This window comes from Mixophyes fleayi, chromosome 2, assembly GCF_038048845.1.
Source record: "Mixophyes fleayi isolate aMixFle1 chromosome 2, aMixFle1.hap1, whole genome shotgun sequence".
Taxonomy (NCBI): Eukaryota; Metazoa; Chordata; class Amphibia; order Anura; family Limnodynastidae; genus Mixophyes; species Mixophyes fleayi.
In genome coordinates, this window is record NC_134403.1 from 59182327 (window position 1) to 59201009 (window position 18683).

The 18683-nt window shown below is 38.8% G+C and overlaps 1 protein-coding gene across 2 annotated transcripts in view; it reads right to left on the reverse strand.

Annotated features, from left to right (window-relative positions):
• The window catches only part of LOC142140998 (phosphatidylinositol 3,4,5-trisphosphate 3-phosphatase TPTE2-like), a 42646-nt gene extending 27266 nt beyond the window's left edge, over positions 1 to 15380 (reverse strand). Inside the window, exons 1-3 of one of the 2 annotated variants that reach the window (XM_075199048.1) lie at positions 15170 to 15380; positions 5805 to 5874; positions 680 to 754 (exon numbers count right to left, since the gene is read on the reverse strand). In XM_075199048.1, the coding sequence (XP_075055149.1) occupies positions 680 to 754; positions 5805 to 5854 (125 nt within the window). In that variant the 5' untranslated portion in view covers positions 5855 to 5874; positions 15170 to 15380. Of the gene's footprint in view, positions 1 to 679; positions 755 to 5804; positions 5875 to 14969; positions 15149 to 15169 lie in introns of those variants that run through there. The other variant, XM_075199049.1, reaches the window with a different exon arrangement.
• Positions 15381 to 18683: the final 3303 nt, after the last annotated feature.

Here is an 18683-nt window from a genome sequence, read left to right on the forward strand (position 1 = left end):
CATCCCTTTACTAAACAAGTACTACTGTGAGGGTACCAGGCCCTGGACTCTTGCCTTCTGCAGCTCAGAAGGGTGACAGTAATTAGCCCGGATTCCACAAGGGTATGAGGGATTCTATTCACAACATTTCTTCCTCCACAGACATAACAAGGCAGGATAAACCTCTCCCTCATACAGCTCTGCTTTCTCAGGGTAAACCTAAGGGACTCCCAGGGTTTAAATAGCGGACTGGAACTAATTACGACTTCACCTGAGACAGCCTAAATCCAATCAATCACTAGGTTGGGGGCAGGGGTTTTGGAGACCCCCTTTACTTGTTATGGTTAGAAAATCATATTTATAGAGCTGGGCCTCATTCTACTATGACATAGGCCAACCTTTTATTTTACATGGCCCCAACTAATCCCTAAAACATTGGGTACTTTACAGATGACAGAAGCAGCCTGCACGCACCAGAGCAAAACATGATATCTATTTTGCAACTTATAAAGAAAAGCATTTGGAAAGGGCTTCACCCAGAGTTCTTTGAAATATGTATTCTTCTATGCAATGTGTATTAAACAATCCATCCTTAATGAAACTTTCCCCCTATATGTAGCAAATGGGAGCGTGCTATTCACCCACAAGTCCTAATACACAGCCTGTACACTCTCTGTACTGTCAGTCATATAACACTTACTTGTTCCATGTTGCTGACTCCTCTGTTTCATTTCTCCCATCATCAATCTGCACTTTCTCTTCAGTTTTGGGAAACCTATTAAAGATATATGTGTTATATACACCAATATATTCTATGGCACTGTTTCATTTTTATTCAAGCCCAGTCTATTCCCAAGTGCGCCTTGCAATCAAATTTCTCTACCACGGCACACAGGCAACCAAACACAAACACACCAGGGCCAATTTAATCAGCTGTTTACCCTACCAGTATCTCTGGAATATAAATATTTAATTAATTCTCATGACAAGTGTTTATTACATCAGCAAATAAAAGTACTGAATTTGTCTTGTGTCATGTGTACAGTGTCACTGAGCTGTGGCCCAGAAGTGTCTGCCAAACACATTAAAATCATTCACAAATGTTATTGGTATTTGGAAATAGTGGTCATTTTATCATAAGGGTTTGTTACCTATGGACACCTGGGGGTAAATATAGCAAGTTGTGAATTTACGGTGGGTTTGAAAAGTGGAGATGTTGCCTATAGCAACCAATCAGAATCTAGTTATCATTTATTTAGTACATTCTACAAAATGATAGCTAGAATCTGATTGGTTGCTATAGGCAACATCTCCACTTTTCAAACCCACTGGAAATTTGCAGCATGATATATTTACTCCCAGGTGTCCATAGGCAACAAACCCTTATGATGAAATGACCACTATTTCCAAATACCAATAACATTTGTGAATGAATTTAGTGGGTTTGGCAGACACTTCAGGGCCATTTTTCAAACCTGCCGGAAGCTTGCAGTGTAATACATTTCCCCCCTGTAGTTAAGCCAGGTGCAATATATGAAAAAGAAAAAAAAAGTGTTAAATATATCCATGATCGTCAGCTAAATCATTACATACACAAAGGTTAAAGGGTTTTCCACCACTGACAGATGTAATTTATTGATTTGTGGTAAACACATTAAGGGCCAATTATGAAGCCCGAATCCTACGGGCACATACTTGTATACATATCACAGTCTTTGGAAACACCCCTGTAAAAGCAAAGCTTTGTGGGTTGGTGGACACTTTGGAAAAGGCACTGGGTAATGACATCAAAGTCTAACCTGCTACTACTTTAGGACTACCGCCTTCATTCATGGTAAAGTTTCTAATTTTCCACTAAAATGCTGCTCAGGTTACCTGCATTTATGTCTTATCTTAATCATGAGAGTGTGCAAATGGAAGGTGCAATGTGCATCCATTATAATTCAAGGGATGAGACGGGATCTATGGGACCTCAGAGGAATCGTGGACAGAACATCACTTCTAGGACAGGCGCACAGCTAAGCGGTGTGTACAATAAGTAGACTACACTCTCTGACCTCCAGTATTGTGCAACGGATGGCCGGTCACAGAAGCCCATGCAGACCCAGCACTTAGTACTGAAGGCTACAAATGTAGAGTATTTGTGCAGCTTGCATAGTTCTCCTCATTATCTCTAAGATTTACAATGCTGCTGACACAGGAGATTAAGGACCTCTGACACTGAAAAAACAAATCTATCGAACAAAATAAAGACTAAGTTGTAAAAAATTTCAACACAGACCAGTATTTATAGTCAATACTGAACATTTCATCACTATTTGTCTTAGAAATTGGTGTCTCTTCTGTTTATACGTCCTACGTGAGCACTTTAAAGACTTCCCTGTGTAGAGACTGTCTGTCTCATTAACTGCCAGGTCCATTGAGTACAACAGTTTAGAGGTGTTGCTATATTTCATAGGATGATGTCCCTCAACCTGTATTGTCTAAAAACCTGGCCAAATATGTGAATAGTTCCAGGCATGCATTAAAGAACCTACTAGAATTCTTTATTGACTGAACCCTTTTCCGATTCTGTAAAGGAATATGGAAAAAATTCCAGGTTTATAGTTTTAGAACGAGTTAAGTATAACTTAACTTTAAGTATACTTATAACTTTAAGTATAGAGAGGGGACACACTGAAGCTAATGTGTAAAATGTAATATCCCCTTATTATCTATCTTATGAGAACACATATCTGTTGGCTGGAGTAGCAGAAACCATTGTGACCCCACAATAATCTTACAGAGCTTATTGTTACTCAGGATGATGGCTGGATCTTAGCAGATTGGGACGTTTCCTTATGAATAGCAAGACACTTGTATTTATTCACCATGTTAAGTGCTGGATTGCAATTATTGTTCTGGACCTTTAAATCTCCCAAGTGCCACGTTATATAACCCTGTGATTATACTGCAGCACAGACATATTTTGATAATTGCTGGAAGCACAAGTGAGGTGGTGTTTGGGGTCTGTGAACATGAACGTCTGGCTCTAGCCAAAGTACAACTTAGTGAAATGGTTTGCCAGGGGTTATAAAGGCATTTGCTTGGTATTATATAATACCCACAGCTGAATATTACTCTATATCCTGGGCACTACTAGCATATGCAGGTCAACGTAATGTGTTGGACAATGATAGTATATGTTGTGTCCCTTTGTAGGTCTATATTGGTCACATCTGGGTATGTCTGGCACTGCTGGTAGAATCTGCTGGTATAGGTTGGACACTGCTGGTGTATTGTGGATTAGTAGGTGTTCAACTGGTGGGTACTGATGAGTATAATATGCTGACCATTTGGGATGTATAATATAATATGTTGGTTATTGTTGTGCATGATTTTATATTACTATGCTGTGCAATAGATGAATGCATTTTTAAGTAAGAAAAATACAGACACACATCCAAAATCTTGAAGGATCCCATTGATGAACATAGCCCCTCCCCACCCACAATGCGCTCCATGTATTCATTTACAGACATCCACTTCCAAATGCAGAATAACATTTGTTTAAATGGATGTGAACACTCAGAAAAGCTGTTTCAGCATAATAAGTCACCAGCATTCTTACAATGAAGGATTACTCAGCTGCTTGAACAAAGTACAGGGTCTGCTGAGGACACAGTCCAAACGCTCATGTGTAGTACACCTACTATACACTTGGACTTTATTTATATAATCTGAAATCCTGTATTGTATAGTTATTACTTTTTTTAAAATAAAAGTAAATAAAAAAAGGTTATTGCTCAACATTTTTGAATGCATCAGCATATTAACAATCTGGGAGTTTGGCCATATAAGCGGCAGATAGGATTCAATGTAGACAAATGCAAACTTAGGCGTTTGGGCATAAATATATATATATATATATATATATATATATATATATATATATATATATATATTTAATGTATAGTCTAAATAATGTTGTATGAATTGAAGAGGTAGAATTGCTGAAGAAATGTTCATCAACAGCATGTCATGTTCAACTGTAGCAAATATAACCACAAAGATCTCAAGAGAAAAAAGTGCAAATTATGCAACTTAATAAAGTACAGACACACAGCATACCTAGAAGGTACCCGAATGCTGATTTCGATTGAAGAGGTGTCCGGTACTACTGTTTACTGTCATCGCGACTTGTATTCATCTGAATTTAAAGTGGCAATGTCGGGTCCCCGCAGGTTAAGTGTTTAAACACTTAACCCGATATAACCCGCCACTTTAAATTCAGATGAATACAAGTAGTGATGACAGTAAACAGTAGTGCCGGACACCTCTTCAATCGAAATCACTTGCGGTCAGCATTTTGGTCCATCGGTGATGTGCAGAGTCGCTTTAAAGGTAAGTCTATAAATATTAACATCGCTTTTTAAAACTTTCACGGTTTTTTGTAGGTGAAGTGGATGTCGGAATAGTGGTAATCGTATTAACGATTACCGCCGTATCAGCTGGGGGAGAGTCCATAGAAGTAGTAAAGATGGAGCTGCAGCGTGTACACATTGTAATGAGATTAAGAATAACCGTTTGTCATGTGCACTGTACCCTCCTCTTCTCTGTATGCCAAAATACTCTGCCATCACAGAGGTGGTGGAGATGATTGTAATAAACAATTCCAACATATGGTGCCACTGTGCTCCAAATACATGGAGCACTATAGTGTCTCTATGCTACTGCATAGAGCCGACGTGGATGTCTGCAAAACAGCACCAATGTAGGTTTTGCAGCAGTGAAAGGGTTAACAAGCCAGTGCTGAAGTGATCATGTTCTTTCTTCACTGCTCTCTGCATTGTATGATAGTCACTAAGATGATCTCTATATTGTACGGCGGTCACTAGGATGCTCTCTGTATGGCAGTGACTAGAATGCTCTCTGTACTTTATGGCAGTCACTTGGATTCTGTCTATATTATATGGCAGTTAGTAGAATGCTCTCTGTACTTTATGGCAGTCACTTGGATTCTGTCTATATTATATGAGAGTCAGTAGGATACTCTCTGCTTTGTATAGGTGTTATTAGAATGCTCTCTGTATTGTATGGCGGTCACAAGAAAAAATGCTCTCTGTATTGTATTGCAGTTACGAGAATGCTCTCTGTATTGTATTGCAGTTATGAGAATGCTCTCTGTATTGTTTATCAGTTACTATGGTGCTCTCTGTATTCATCATCATCATTTATTTATATAGCGCCACTAATTCCGCAGCGCTGTACAGAGAACTCATTCACATCAGTCCCTGCCCCATTGGAGCTTACAGTCTAAATTCCCTAATATAGACACACACTCACACACATAGACATATACATACAGACAGAGAGGTAGAGACTAGGGTCAATTTTTGATAGCAGCCAATTAACCTACCAGTATGTTTTTGGAGTGTGGGAGGAAACCGGAGCACCCGGAGGAAACCCACGCAACCACAGGGAGAACATACAAACTCCACACAGATAAGGCCATGGTCGGGAATCGAACTCATGACCCCAGTGCTGTGAAGCACAAGTGCTAACCAAGTGCTAACCTATTCCTAGGATGCTCACTGTGAGTCACTAAAATGCTCTCTGTATTATAAGTCGGTCACTAGTATGCTCTCTGGGTTGTACAGCTGTTACTAGGATGTCCTCTGTATTGTATATGCATCACTAATACTGGTCAAATTGCTATTAAAAACAGTATAATGTCTGCTTTGTCTTGCAGTACATTTTGCATGGCACATTCATAGTAGTATTTTCGCTTAATTGAAGCTTAGCATTATGCTGCTTAATAAACATTATATTAGCTGACCACTCACCCATTGACTTCAGTGCCCTCTGCCTTGGGTTCAAATCGTACACTTGACATCTTGTCAATGAGTCCTGGAGCTAAGACAAAATACAAAAAAAACAAATTATAAATTAACCAACGTGAAATCATTAAGAAGCCTGTGCGATAAACTGCATATAGTTCACATCATTTACATTGAGGAGCAAATCCAGCTGAAATGTATAATTTTGCATGTTAGCAAAACCAAGATGCATTGCAAGGGTGGGGGTTAGGGATGGAGAGTGAAGGATTTAAAATGTGCAAACAGATTTGAAATTGGTAGAGAGAAATGTCCTAGCTCAAGTCTAAGGGGCAGATTTATCAAAGGGTGAAAAGTCCTATTGCCTATTATATTATTTTTTTATTATTAGGAATTTTAGTATTTAAGATATAAAGATGTATTGTACAGCCATAAGGTTATAAGCAAACCTTCAATTTAAACAAAACTAAATAACAAATGCAATACGTGTATAATTCATTTGCAGGTAACTGAAAAGACAAAGGGCTGGGGAAGCTCAGTCACTGGTGCTGACAGATTGCAGGAAGAGGGGGTCACACCTTCTTCAGAGTATAATCTCTTCCCTGTGACAGAGCTGGTGTGTTCCACCTTCACTTCAGTCAGCACAGGAGCTTTTTATTGGCAGAAACCCATTATAAGAGCACTTGTGCTGTTATACGTAATAGGTGTGAGTGCCGTTGGTGGTAGATGATATTAAACCACAAGCTTTTGGACTTAACAAATTTGTTGATTTTATTTCAAATGATATATACATATATACAGTTGCTCACAGATGATACTGTCAACAACAGACAGGCAGTATGACAAACCTATGCAGTTATTGTACTTAACACTATTATAGTGTATGAATATATGCAAATGGTAAGCTTATATTGTGGGCAATGTCAGAGAACAGGTTGCTTGTATATATTTTTGTGCCTCTGGTCACTTTATGTATCTTTATATAGGTAAGTTTACACAAAAAGAATGCAGCTCCAGTTATCACATTTATACAGTTCAACTGTGTATATATCATCTGTTACAACAAGTTCTGAAATAAAACCAACAATTGGTTAATTCTCAAAGCTTCTTGTGGTTTAATATCTGCCACCAACGCCGCTGATCCTATTACATATAACAGCACAAGTGCCCTGATAATAGATTTCTGCCAGTACAATTGAGGTCTATTAACATATTGTTGTATCACATCAGATACTCCTATGTAATAAATGGGAATTTCCATTGGCTGATATATTATAAGCACAACCTATATATTTATTACAGCTAAGCAAATACAAACACCCTATACTAGACATAGGTCTTAATGTGAACATAAAGTCCCATAAAGCAAAGTGCAATTGTCCAAATTAAGACTGGCCAATGGAGATCACTGCACAATTATAGTATGGAACAACAGATATAATAGGTTTTGTTTACTGGTGTTAGGACAATTACTGCAATATCATAGGCAAATCACATGTACAAGTAGCTAACACAAGCATTGCGGTAACTATTGGGATATGCTGGGCCCACAGGTAGCTGTGACCCGTGCTGTTCCTGGGCCCTGCTCCTCTCTGTGTTCTGCAGCCACCAGGAAGCTTGATGAGCTCCTTAGTTTGTGCCCGTGTACACCGATAGGCATTTAAAGCCCCGGAATGCTCTGTGTGCAGCTCCAAACTTAAATTCTGCTCAGAGGAGAACTCTGATGTTTTCTTCTTCTGTGAGCAGAAAGCACAGAGCCTTGCACAGTGGAGGAAGAGGAAGCAGCAGGCCGTTAATGTAAGGAAGGGAAGGGATATAAGTTCAAAATTTTGCTGGGCTTTGTCTTTAATAAGATTGACGTTTAAAAAAAAAGACAGCAAACTACCGCTTGATAAATATACCCCAAGTCATAACACGTGGGGTCTTCTGGTCCACATGTAAAAAGACTCATGAGATATCCCTTTTAGAAGCTCTGTGTTGTCACAGACCTGAGGCATAGAATGATGACTGGGTCAGCACCTGGGCAGAAAAGGTGAGCGTTGGACATGGAATTGAACTAAACACTGGTCATGAGGCTGTATACTGTAGACTCCTTCATAGCAAATTAGCTGTACACAACTAAAGGCAAATCCTTTCAAAATGTTAAAACACATAGAAGTTACAATCCAAAATGTGGCATAGCAAAAGGCTTCATAAATTTACTGGCAGTTTGATCATACTTCAGACAATTCCCAAATGCACAGAGAAGGATTCCTCTACAACACCCCTAACAATAATCCCTTACTGTAATATAGTGTATGCTTGCATCATTATCATCAATGTATATGGCACCACTAATGCCGCAGCACTGTACAGAGAACTCACTCACATCAGTCCCTGCCCCATTGGAGCTTACAGTCTAAATTCCCTAACATACAGAGAGAGAGAGAGAGAGAGAGAGAGAGAGAGAGAGAGACTAGAGTCAATTTGATAGCTGCCAATTAAACTACTTGTATGTTTTTGGAGTGTAGGAGGAAACCGGAGCACCCAGAGGAAACCCACACAAACACAGGGAGAATATACAAACTCCACACAGATAAGGTCATGGTTGGAAATCAAATTCATGACCCCAGCGCTGTGAGGCAGAAGAGCTAAACACTAAGCCACCGTGCTGCCCCAGTAAGGTATGGGAAAGCACGGTAGAAATGTTACCGTGTTGCTCATTATATTTCCCAGTTCATAAGGAAATACATGCAAATAATCTGTCTTGGTTGTCCAAGACAAATTATAGTTAAGTTTAATAAATAATCCCAAATTTTGTATGACAGCAGTTAATCTATCACTTGTTAAACCATAAAGTTAAACTGGTTGGATCCATTTGAAAATAACAAAGTTAAAAAAAACAGACAAGAACAATAAATATTGGTAACATTCTTTTTGCTCTCTAAAAATAAAAAATATAATTGATTTGTTGTCTCCCCACAATAAGTATTTGAGTCTTATAATGCATTATTTAAAAAGTGTAAGCTACCAGATCCCATTCACTCTATATGCAAAATATATTACTTCCTGTCAATTATATAGTTAAAATTGAGAATAGAGAGAGATTATCATTTTAGTATTAATTAAAGGAGATCATGATCATCATCATCATTTATTTATATAGCGCCAGCAGATTCCGTAGCACTTTAGAATTGGGGATCTATCTTAAAGACTAAAAATTACATCAAATGAGGTATTACTTAGCCTAAACATGTCAGACAAAAATATTTACACCTAATATAATAAGATGACCCTTAATAGAATGCCGAAAAATCTACAGCTGTCACTGTCGGATTTTATATTTTCATGCACACGCTTCCCCTGACCTCTGCTCATGTATCGTCCGGCCTGGAAGTGCATCACGTTAAAATACACCATAGGAGTGGAATAGCCTCGTGAACCGCCTGTCATTTCTCAGTCATCTATTAGTAGGCATACACTTCTATTATGTCTAAATACTGTTTAACATAGCATTTTTGTTTTCTTCTCATTATTTTTAATACTTAAACACATTTGCTATACTACTGGGTGGCTGGCTCCTACCCCAGGACTATGGGAGACTAAAAGATTCCCCTCTCTGCCTTGCCCTACACTGGCTTCCCTTCCCCTACATAATTCTTTTCAAACTCCTCACCACCACTTACAAGGCTCTTTCCAACTCTACTGCCCCTAATATCTCTAACCTCCTCTCCATTCACACTCCCACCCGCTCCCTGCGCTCGGCCAATGACCGCCGCCTCTCCTCCTCTCTCATCACCTCTTCCCATTCCAGAATCCAGGACTTTTCCCGTGCAGCCCCCCTTCACTGGAATGACCTCCCTCGCTCCATCCGCCTCTCTCCTACTCTGTGCTCCTTCAAACGTGCACTCAAAACTCACCTCTTTCTCAAAGCTTACCAACCATCCACTTAACCCCCATCTCCTCCACTCATTCTCCCCTCTCTCCCATTCCCTCAACTGGCTCCTCTTGTGCCTGGTCTGTTTAACCCTCCCTTAGGATGTAAGCTCGCTTGAGCAGGGCCCTCTTCCCTCCTGTCTCCTCACCTGTTCTTCTGCTCCGTGTCTATTGCATCTGCCTGCCTGGAGTTTCTGAAGTATTGGTACTTTTGTTTATTGTTCTGTACTGTTATACCCTGTATAGTCTACTGTTTGTACCATGTGCGGCGCTGCGGAAACCTTGTGGCGCCTAACAAATAAATGATAATAATAATAATAATAATAATAATAGTGAACAATTTACAGATTTCTCTTGTATGGTCCTTAGCCAGTTAGAGGATCTGTAGTAAAATAGAAAAAAAGAACAATAGAGCATAACTAGTGTAGTAGATTAGATTCCCCTGTGTGGAGACAATCAGCTATCCAACTGATCTATATGATCCGTACTATGAAAAAGTGGGACAATGTTAAATCAAAAAGGAACAGGTGCATTTGTATCCTGAAGGACACTTGTGAGGAATGTGACTAATGTTTAATGATTGATGATTTGTAGAGCAATCCTGCAAATATGACTGATAAAAAAAACACTTGCTATTAATTTAGTTCATAGCATCACGGTAAATATATACATATTAGCATCAGGGTTAATATATACATATGTAATCAATTAACATAAAGCTTACATTAGCATATATTGTCATAGAGAGCCAGTCTAGCTTCACAAGTCACACTGCATGAACACATATTCTGATTTTTAAAAGCAACTGTACAAGCAGGATCCAAACGTTGTATCTGCATGAACCAGCACAATGGAAATTAGGGTCATTTTGTTGCTGAGTGCTTGTAAAGTGAACTTGCCATGTTGATTGAAGTCTACCTTATCATCTAATCTATGTTGCATCAAGCAACAATCATCTCCTGCTGTTCTAGGTCACAAGTGACCTGTGTAGTAATTTCCTGTACTCCTGTGTACATACAATGAACACAGAGTTCTACTATAATAATAGCAAATGTATTCATTACGACACAAAATCAGAGTTAATAATAACAATATATCTCTGGCTGCACCCAAACAGGAAAGCAAAAGCTGACATGTTATAGGCAAGTACAACAAATCAATGAATTCTATTAAATAATCAACTCAATGGGTCACAGGCCAGTAACAGATTACTCTTAATGATTGTAAAGGAGTCTAAAGTAGGTATTGTGTGATAATCTCATGTAGAACCTGCATACACTACATGGGGAAAAAAGGTTTTTTTTAACAGTGAAAGTAAAAACAGAAATGCAGACTTTTTTTTAGTAAATGTTATCAAATTGTATCTAATGTATCTCAGTGGCATCAACAGCTAAAAATAACAATAAATAAAAGGGAATATTTATAAGGCTCAGAAATGCTATATTGCAATGTTTTCACATTGAAAGCATGCAATCAGGACTGATGTGTAGTGGTCCGAAATTCTTCCACCAGCCATGGCAGGGAAATTGTTACACAGAGCGACGAAGGGACGGGGGAAGAGATTTCCTGAACACTATTTGGCATAAGGGGTGGGTGCGGGTTTTACATTTAATGTTGAATTTGTGTGTACATCTCATTTAATTACAACCCTGTGAGCACATACCATGGTGGAAGCATAGTACACTTCCAACTGTGGCAAATAGCGTCCTGTAGCTATGCGAGCTATGTGCACCATCTAACGTACAGTAAACGTATATCACTGAACAACATTCCCACAGCGATGCCACAAAGGCCCGAGTGCTGAATCTTGTCCATGTCTCGAGTGAACTCTACAAAGTATTGGTCAGTCCTTCAGTCATGGAGTTATAGTACAGCTACAAGGACAAAAAACACGCACTAAATAAGTCAGCATACCGTGGCGGATACTTAAGCCACTAACAATGGAAGTTGTGTAATAATACCCCTAACACAAGCCAAATACTGTCTGGTTTCAATGACAGCTCATCTGTGTTATCTATTATTACCAGTTTGTTTTGTTACAAGAGAGAGGGCATTAAATAACCACATCTAAGTAATGGATAATTCTACAAACAATACACCAGATAGTGAGTCTATGTGCAAGTCTATATGTAGTAGTGGGCACAGAATTCAAACTGTACCAACACGGCACAATTATAATAAGCTCCATGATAGGACCAGGTAACCAATAGCAACCAATCACACTTAGGCTAGTGCATATACATTCACAACAGGCAAAGGCGTGAGTATGGGGTGTCTCCGGGTTTCATATATATATGAAATTGTGAGCAGCACTGTGTGGCATAATATCAACTGGGGGGGCTTTTCTGGTAGGTATAATATGAACTGGGGGCACTATGATGCCATAATATGTATTGGAGGAACTACTGTGGTAAAATATCTACTGGGGGCACTACTGTGTCATAATATGAACTGGGGGCATTACTGTGCTATAATATGTACTGGGGACACTACCGTGGCATAATATGAACTGGGGGCTTTAACGTGGCATAATATGAACTGGGGGCACTACTGTCTGGCACTTATAGACAGCCTTTAATCTAGATGATGCTAGACACACCCCTCCGTCGGCGAGCTGCAGTCTGCATATTTTTCATTAATATATATGATCCGTCATAAGGGGGGTATTCAATTGTTTGTTTTAACACGCTAAAACCAAAAAAAACGAGCGCTCTAAAAATATTACCGTTAATACGGTAATTACTCGCTAAATTTCATCTCGCAGCTCCCTGAGCAGCGAGCTGAAATTCAGCCCGCTGGCAGCGAGTAAGTACCGTATTAACTGTTTACGTGCGCAAAATTACCGTATAATATGAAGTTTTTTTAGAGCGCTCGTTTTTTTTTGTTTTAGCGCGTTAAAATAAACAATTGAATACCCCCCAATGTGTGTAAATATATATATATATATATATATATAAAATTGGAGGCACTTCTGTTTGCCAATATTGGAATAATATGAATTGGGGACACTGCTGTGGCATAACATGAATTGTTGGCATATTTTCCTGATTTCCTTGTGTGAAAACATGTGGGATAAGTAACGGTCAGTCTATTAGGTCACTTCATTTCAACTAATATCAAAAATGAAGGCTAAATCCAGCACTATGTAATAAATAATAGCCACTGCAATATATTTGTGTTGAAATTTTGCTTTGGCTATAGTTCAGGCATTGGGGGTCTATTTATTATAGGACAAAAATCCCTATCTCCAGTGGAAAGATTTGTCGGGTCTCGCAAGCGAAATCATCTACATGTAAAGCATAGGGAAATGTATTTATCAAGGATTGCAACAGTATCGCTTTTCATGGGAGCAGGTTCCATCAATTTCTCAAACCAATAAATCCTTCATCTATAATAATAGTAAGGATAATATGATAGTAAGTTTAGTCTCTATGGGGCCTATTTATCAGACGTTTTTCATTGAAAACAGCAGTATTTGGGGGGATAGCCGCATATTAAAGTATCTTCTTATTTTATTACTAGGGCATCGCAGCAGATATTGGAGATATCGGATATCAGAGATATCTGCTGCTTTCCCTGTCACTTTGAACGCAAAATCAGTCCCCATAGGTTTCTATGGGGACTGCTATTTTGCACCATTTAACAAGTTCCAAAATGCAAAGATTTTTGGAACTTGTGCTCCATGACAAACGCCAGCTGAAGCTGGCGCTAGCCATTGGAGCCTATGGGGAAAGCATTGCGGTAGAGGAAACTTCAGATCCCTCACTGCAACTTACTTGCTCTCCCCTCCGGTCACTGTCGCAAAGGTGTCCCACTTTGCGATAGTCACCATAGAGGACATAGGAGATGGGTCCTCGCAGTTTTTCATGACTGCTTTTCCTAGTGAAGAATTTTAATAAATAGTTATGATATTTCAATTCTTATCTTTGCAATAAGGATTGAAATGGATTGTGTTGAAAATGTGGTGGTTAATAAATATGCCTCTATGTAATCTGCCCTAAAATAGTTTATTAACAAGTGTTCTCATGGGTCTAAAAACTCAATATTGGAAAAACAGATTGGCTCTGTTTTGGAGCCAAGTGGTACTGCAGTAGCTTTTTATTATATTTGTATTTAAATCTCCAACATCTCAGCTAATATTTATTTCGACAGGAGAATTCCATGCAGCTGTAATGCCCCCTAAATTCCTAAATAGCCTGTGCATCATATGTACACTACTACTCCAACCTCATCTCCTTCCACACTCCCTCCCATCCCGCTTGGTTCCTACTCCTCGCTTGTCACTGATCAGCTATGTGACTTATATATTATTATCTTAGTTTACCTCCAGTACATAGTTAACTGCAGTCGGGATGGGGGTAATTGTTATACATTAGAAGTTGTAACTTGTAACACTGTACATATTCTGAATATTCTGAATAGTGAATTGTGATTCTGAATAGTGAAGTGATAACAGTCAATTTTATCAATATAATCTACAGCCAATTATTACTAATAACATACCACATTTAGGGCTAGATTTACTAAACTGTGGGTTTGAAAAAGTGGAGATGTTGCCTATAGCAACCAATCAGATTCTAGCTGTCATTTATTTAGTGCATTCTACAAAATGACAGCTAGAATCTGATTGGTTGCTATAGGCAACATCTCCCCTTTTTCAAACCCGCAGTTTAGTAAATATACCCCTTAGACTTAAAATGCCTATACATATACAGTACATTTACATATATCCTAGGAGCAATTAATGGCTCACAATGCTGAAAATAACAACAACAAGACCCCTGAAAGTCAAACCATTATCTTATACAAGTAATTGTCTTTGTAGTACTTGTCTAACAAATCTGTGTAAATGAAGGGTAGATAAAGGGATGTGTATGTGTGTACAGAGCAATAGAATATTTGTATGTTGTTAAATAGCTAGAGAGACACAGGTTGCTTACCTCTGATAAACAATCAACATCATCACCATTAAAATGGTATGTAATGTATAAAAACCGCATATTAACCTGCATGAGTGTGAATGTGTGCGAATCTTTATCTATACACAACATCTAATGTAAGTGTAAGCTATGTACAAATGTATCCCAATAGTTGTCTGTGAGCAGCAACAGTTTTGTGTGTCTTTGTGTTAGCTGTGTGGTATAAACTATACCGTATAGTGTGTCTTTGTGTTAGGTGCTGTGTGTCTTTGTGTTAGGTGCGTGGTATAGACTCTGCAGTATAGTGTGTCTTTGTGTTAGGTGTTGTAGTGTGTCTTACCTCCAGCTACCGACTCCTCTCTGCATATACCAGCTCATCAGTAAAGTTAAGTGTAGGGAGGTTGTACCCAGTTGTCTCCAGCTCTCTGTCACCTCCTCACATTTCTTGAATGAAGTCAATTATGAAGGAAGGACTGAGGGACCAGAGAAGGGAGGGTGGAGGTGGATATAAACAAAACACTGGTACAAGTCTCAGCTCACCTCTTGCCAGATCTATTTATTCTTAATCCCCGTCTCTGATTTACTTCCTCACTCCCCCTCGCACCATCACAGTGACTCCTCTCTATGTGATCTTCATATGGGATCTCCTACCACCGTCTTCCTGTGCTTCCCTGCTGTCCCCCTCTTCCTCTAACTTCTCCCTCTGCAGACCCAGCACTTTCCACTTCCTCTGCTGACTGGGGGCGGACAGCCTAAATTGTGCTGTGTAATGTTTTTTTTGTCTTTCAGATGATACTCGTCCTTGACACCACGTCTGGCACTATGTAACATTATTGCAGTAGCGTTGTATACAACTGCCTAGATGGAGATCATTATCATGTAATTAACCTTAACCTTTTAGTGCTGTAAGGTTACATTCCAACAACTAACTGCTTCATCTGGAGAGCAAGTATCCCTGTCACATGCTTGTTGTTTGCATTACACCCTGCTTTGGTTGCTGCAGAACAGCTGTTGTAGAACTACAAGTGCCAGCATTCTCTGCCAGCCAAGATGAGTAACCTGAAGCTTGTGGCACTAAAAGTACCAGCTCACAAGGTTTACACGACCTGTGTCATTATACAATGTGACCAGACAAGTGAGTCTGGATAAAACTAGAATTCATCTGGCAGCTCCTGAGGTTTCATTCACAAGTATAATGTGTTTTACAGTACTTTGTGGAATTTACATACATTCACTCATCACAAAAAGAAAACAATACACATCTGGTCTGGAAGGAGCTGTAAAACCTGTATTGTATTCACACTGAATTGCATGACAATGTACCGAAACAGAAACATGAATGGGTTTCACACATTAGGCCTGTTCTAATGCACACTTCATGTCATTCAGCACATGAAACTACAATAGTAAGTGTAAAGAGTGGGAGCAGAGCATTTTGTACCCGGTGGAGGGGGTAATGTTGGAGGCTCCACATGTACCTCACTAGGCTTTTAGATTCAAATTGCCAAAAACACTGCTTACTGTACACAGATACATATACCACATCTCAATTTAGGGCAGTGTCACACGCTGTTCCCCATCACTCCATAGCAGTTCCACTGTCAAAATGTTGCTCTGAAAGCAACATATTCATGGTTTAAAGGGAAACACTCAGTTTTGAGAAAATTCACTCACTGGTAAGAAAATTGCAGTGGTCTAAAACAGCCATCTGCAAATAAGAAGTTATATAGAGGGTGTAATTGTGGCACATAATTGTTTCTGTATCCAGCTCTACAAAATCTGTGGTGCCTTTTAAATACATAAACAATGATAATAACTTGGTCGCATCCACAGATACGTCTTTTAGGAAGCGTATCTCTTGGAGGTGCTGGAGGGCTGGTGCAATGAAATGCAATGAGGATGATAACTATCCTCAGCATTTGCTAGCTGCTTCCCATTGGGTGATCGCATATTAACCCCTCTAGCTATAGTACTTAAATCATTAGCAATGCCATTATATTATATCAAATCGCGGATGTCTGTTCTGTTTGTTTGATTTGAATTTACATCTGGACTACTACAGAAAAGAAGACCAACATTTACTTCTTACAGGAGGAAATAACAGATGTTTTTATTTTAACTTTAATTTTTATTGTATTAAATTTGTATTGTGCATTTGTGCTTGTCTTTAATTAGAATTTATACTGAACTTTTGCATTTATTAAAAATTGGTGATACTATTCTCTGTTGTGTATGTGACACTTCATTATATTATGTTGTGTACAAATAAGGTAATGTGAGTTTAGCATTTACTACAAACACTGTAAATCCGCTATGCTTTCTCTACCGATTCTCTATGGGAGAGTGTGGAGGACACAGGCTGGGCTACGGGGCAAGGGGGCATCTGAACCCCCCCCCCCCCGGGCCAGTCACTTTGTGGTCTACCCTGGGCTGGTCACTGGGCCACCTGCATTTTTTTTCCTTTAAAACATTCCTAATTGGCTGCTGAGTCGAGTCTTGCTCCCCGAGCTAAAATTTTCCAGCCCTCCCCTGAGGACACTTGTATGGCTGATGCTTCTGTTTTCCAGGTGGATGCATCTTTAGATGAATTACTGAACATATGCCCATAAAGACCACATTTTTATAGTTATCCATTTTGGTGGATACCATTGCTGTACATTTAGCTAGGGTAGCAACCTCTATTATGTATCAAAAGGGAATTTCAGAGTGGTCACATGACATAGTAGAGTTAGTTCAATATTTATTTACTGACATTTGGTTTCAAATTCATCACTCCCCTTATTACATGGTGCATTGTATATGAATTACGTTAGGATGCTCTGGTACGGCTATTCTGTCAAATGAGTATTATTTCATTTATTGGAAATATAACAAGACATATTCTGTGAATGTATAATTGCGGATACATTTAGATGCAATTCCTCTACAATTTGTTGTGGAATTTCTTATTTTGTATGTGTTTGCTGACACAGCGCTTGTTATTGTATCAAGAGGGATAAGTGCTAAAGAATCACCTCTGAGGAAACCTCCACTAAAGAGATGGAGAAACGCGTGAGGTGAAACTATTGTGAGCGAGTTTTGCTAACATCCTCGGCTCATCACTGAATAACGTTTATATTTGCTTGTGGGAACAATGTAAATACAGATATTCCAGTCTCATTGGAACCAGGGGTGTAGGGGGCAGAGGGAGCAGTTGCCCTCCCATGATGTCTATTGGGTGGGCAAAAACTGTGTTTTGTCTCCGCATGAAGTTCTAAACAAAATCCTTCATGCTACTTTCTGAAGTCATGGTGTCTGCTCTAAACTTGTGAAACTTTTTTAAATGATAGATTGTCTTAGAATAACTACCAAATGTTCTTTAATATAGATTGCCTTAGTATAGATTTGATACAGATTGATTGATTTGTTTATTTAGAAAACTCTAAGTGCTGTGTTCATAAACACTTAATAAATAACCTGTATTGATGTTGAACAACTATTCACTCTACTTTTACCCTGAATTTCGTGCAGTGCGTCCAGTAACAAACATGAGATATAGCAATTTAAATTTATAGCAAATATCATAACTAGTGAGGCAGTGACTATAGATTCAAAAATACTCCCAAATGAGATTAGACTGTCCACGAAATCTGAATAAAAACTAGGCTATTGTACTAATTGGTAATTAATATTAATAATAATAATATTTATTTAATAATGTATAAATACATTTTTGGCCAAACCCTGAAACACTGACAACAATTAACATAGAATTAGGAGTCTTTGTGTATCTACAGTCACAGTTAAAACTGTTGTAAAACGAGATACCAAATGCAAGGAAAAGGGGCTACAAGCCCTATAGTAGTCTTTAGCCTGTTGCCTCCCATGAAAATTCTCGTTCCTATGCCCCTGATTGCAACCAAGTGCAGTTTCCTTCTTTTCTTGGACTAAGGTACAGCAAACAATTTATTCTTTGGCAGTAAAGAGAACTTTCCTCATGGCTTCTGTTTGTTGCCTAAAACAGATTGAATTTGTTACCATCTGAATACTCTATGGGAATGCTGCCAATATATTA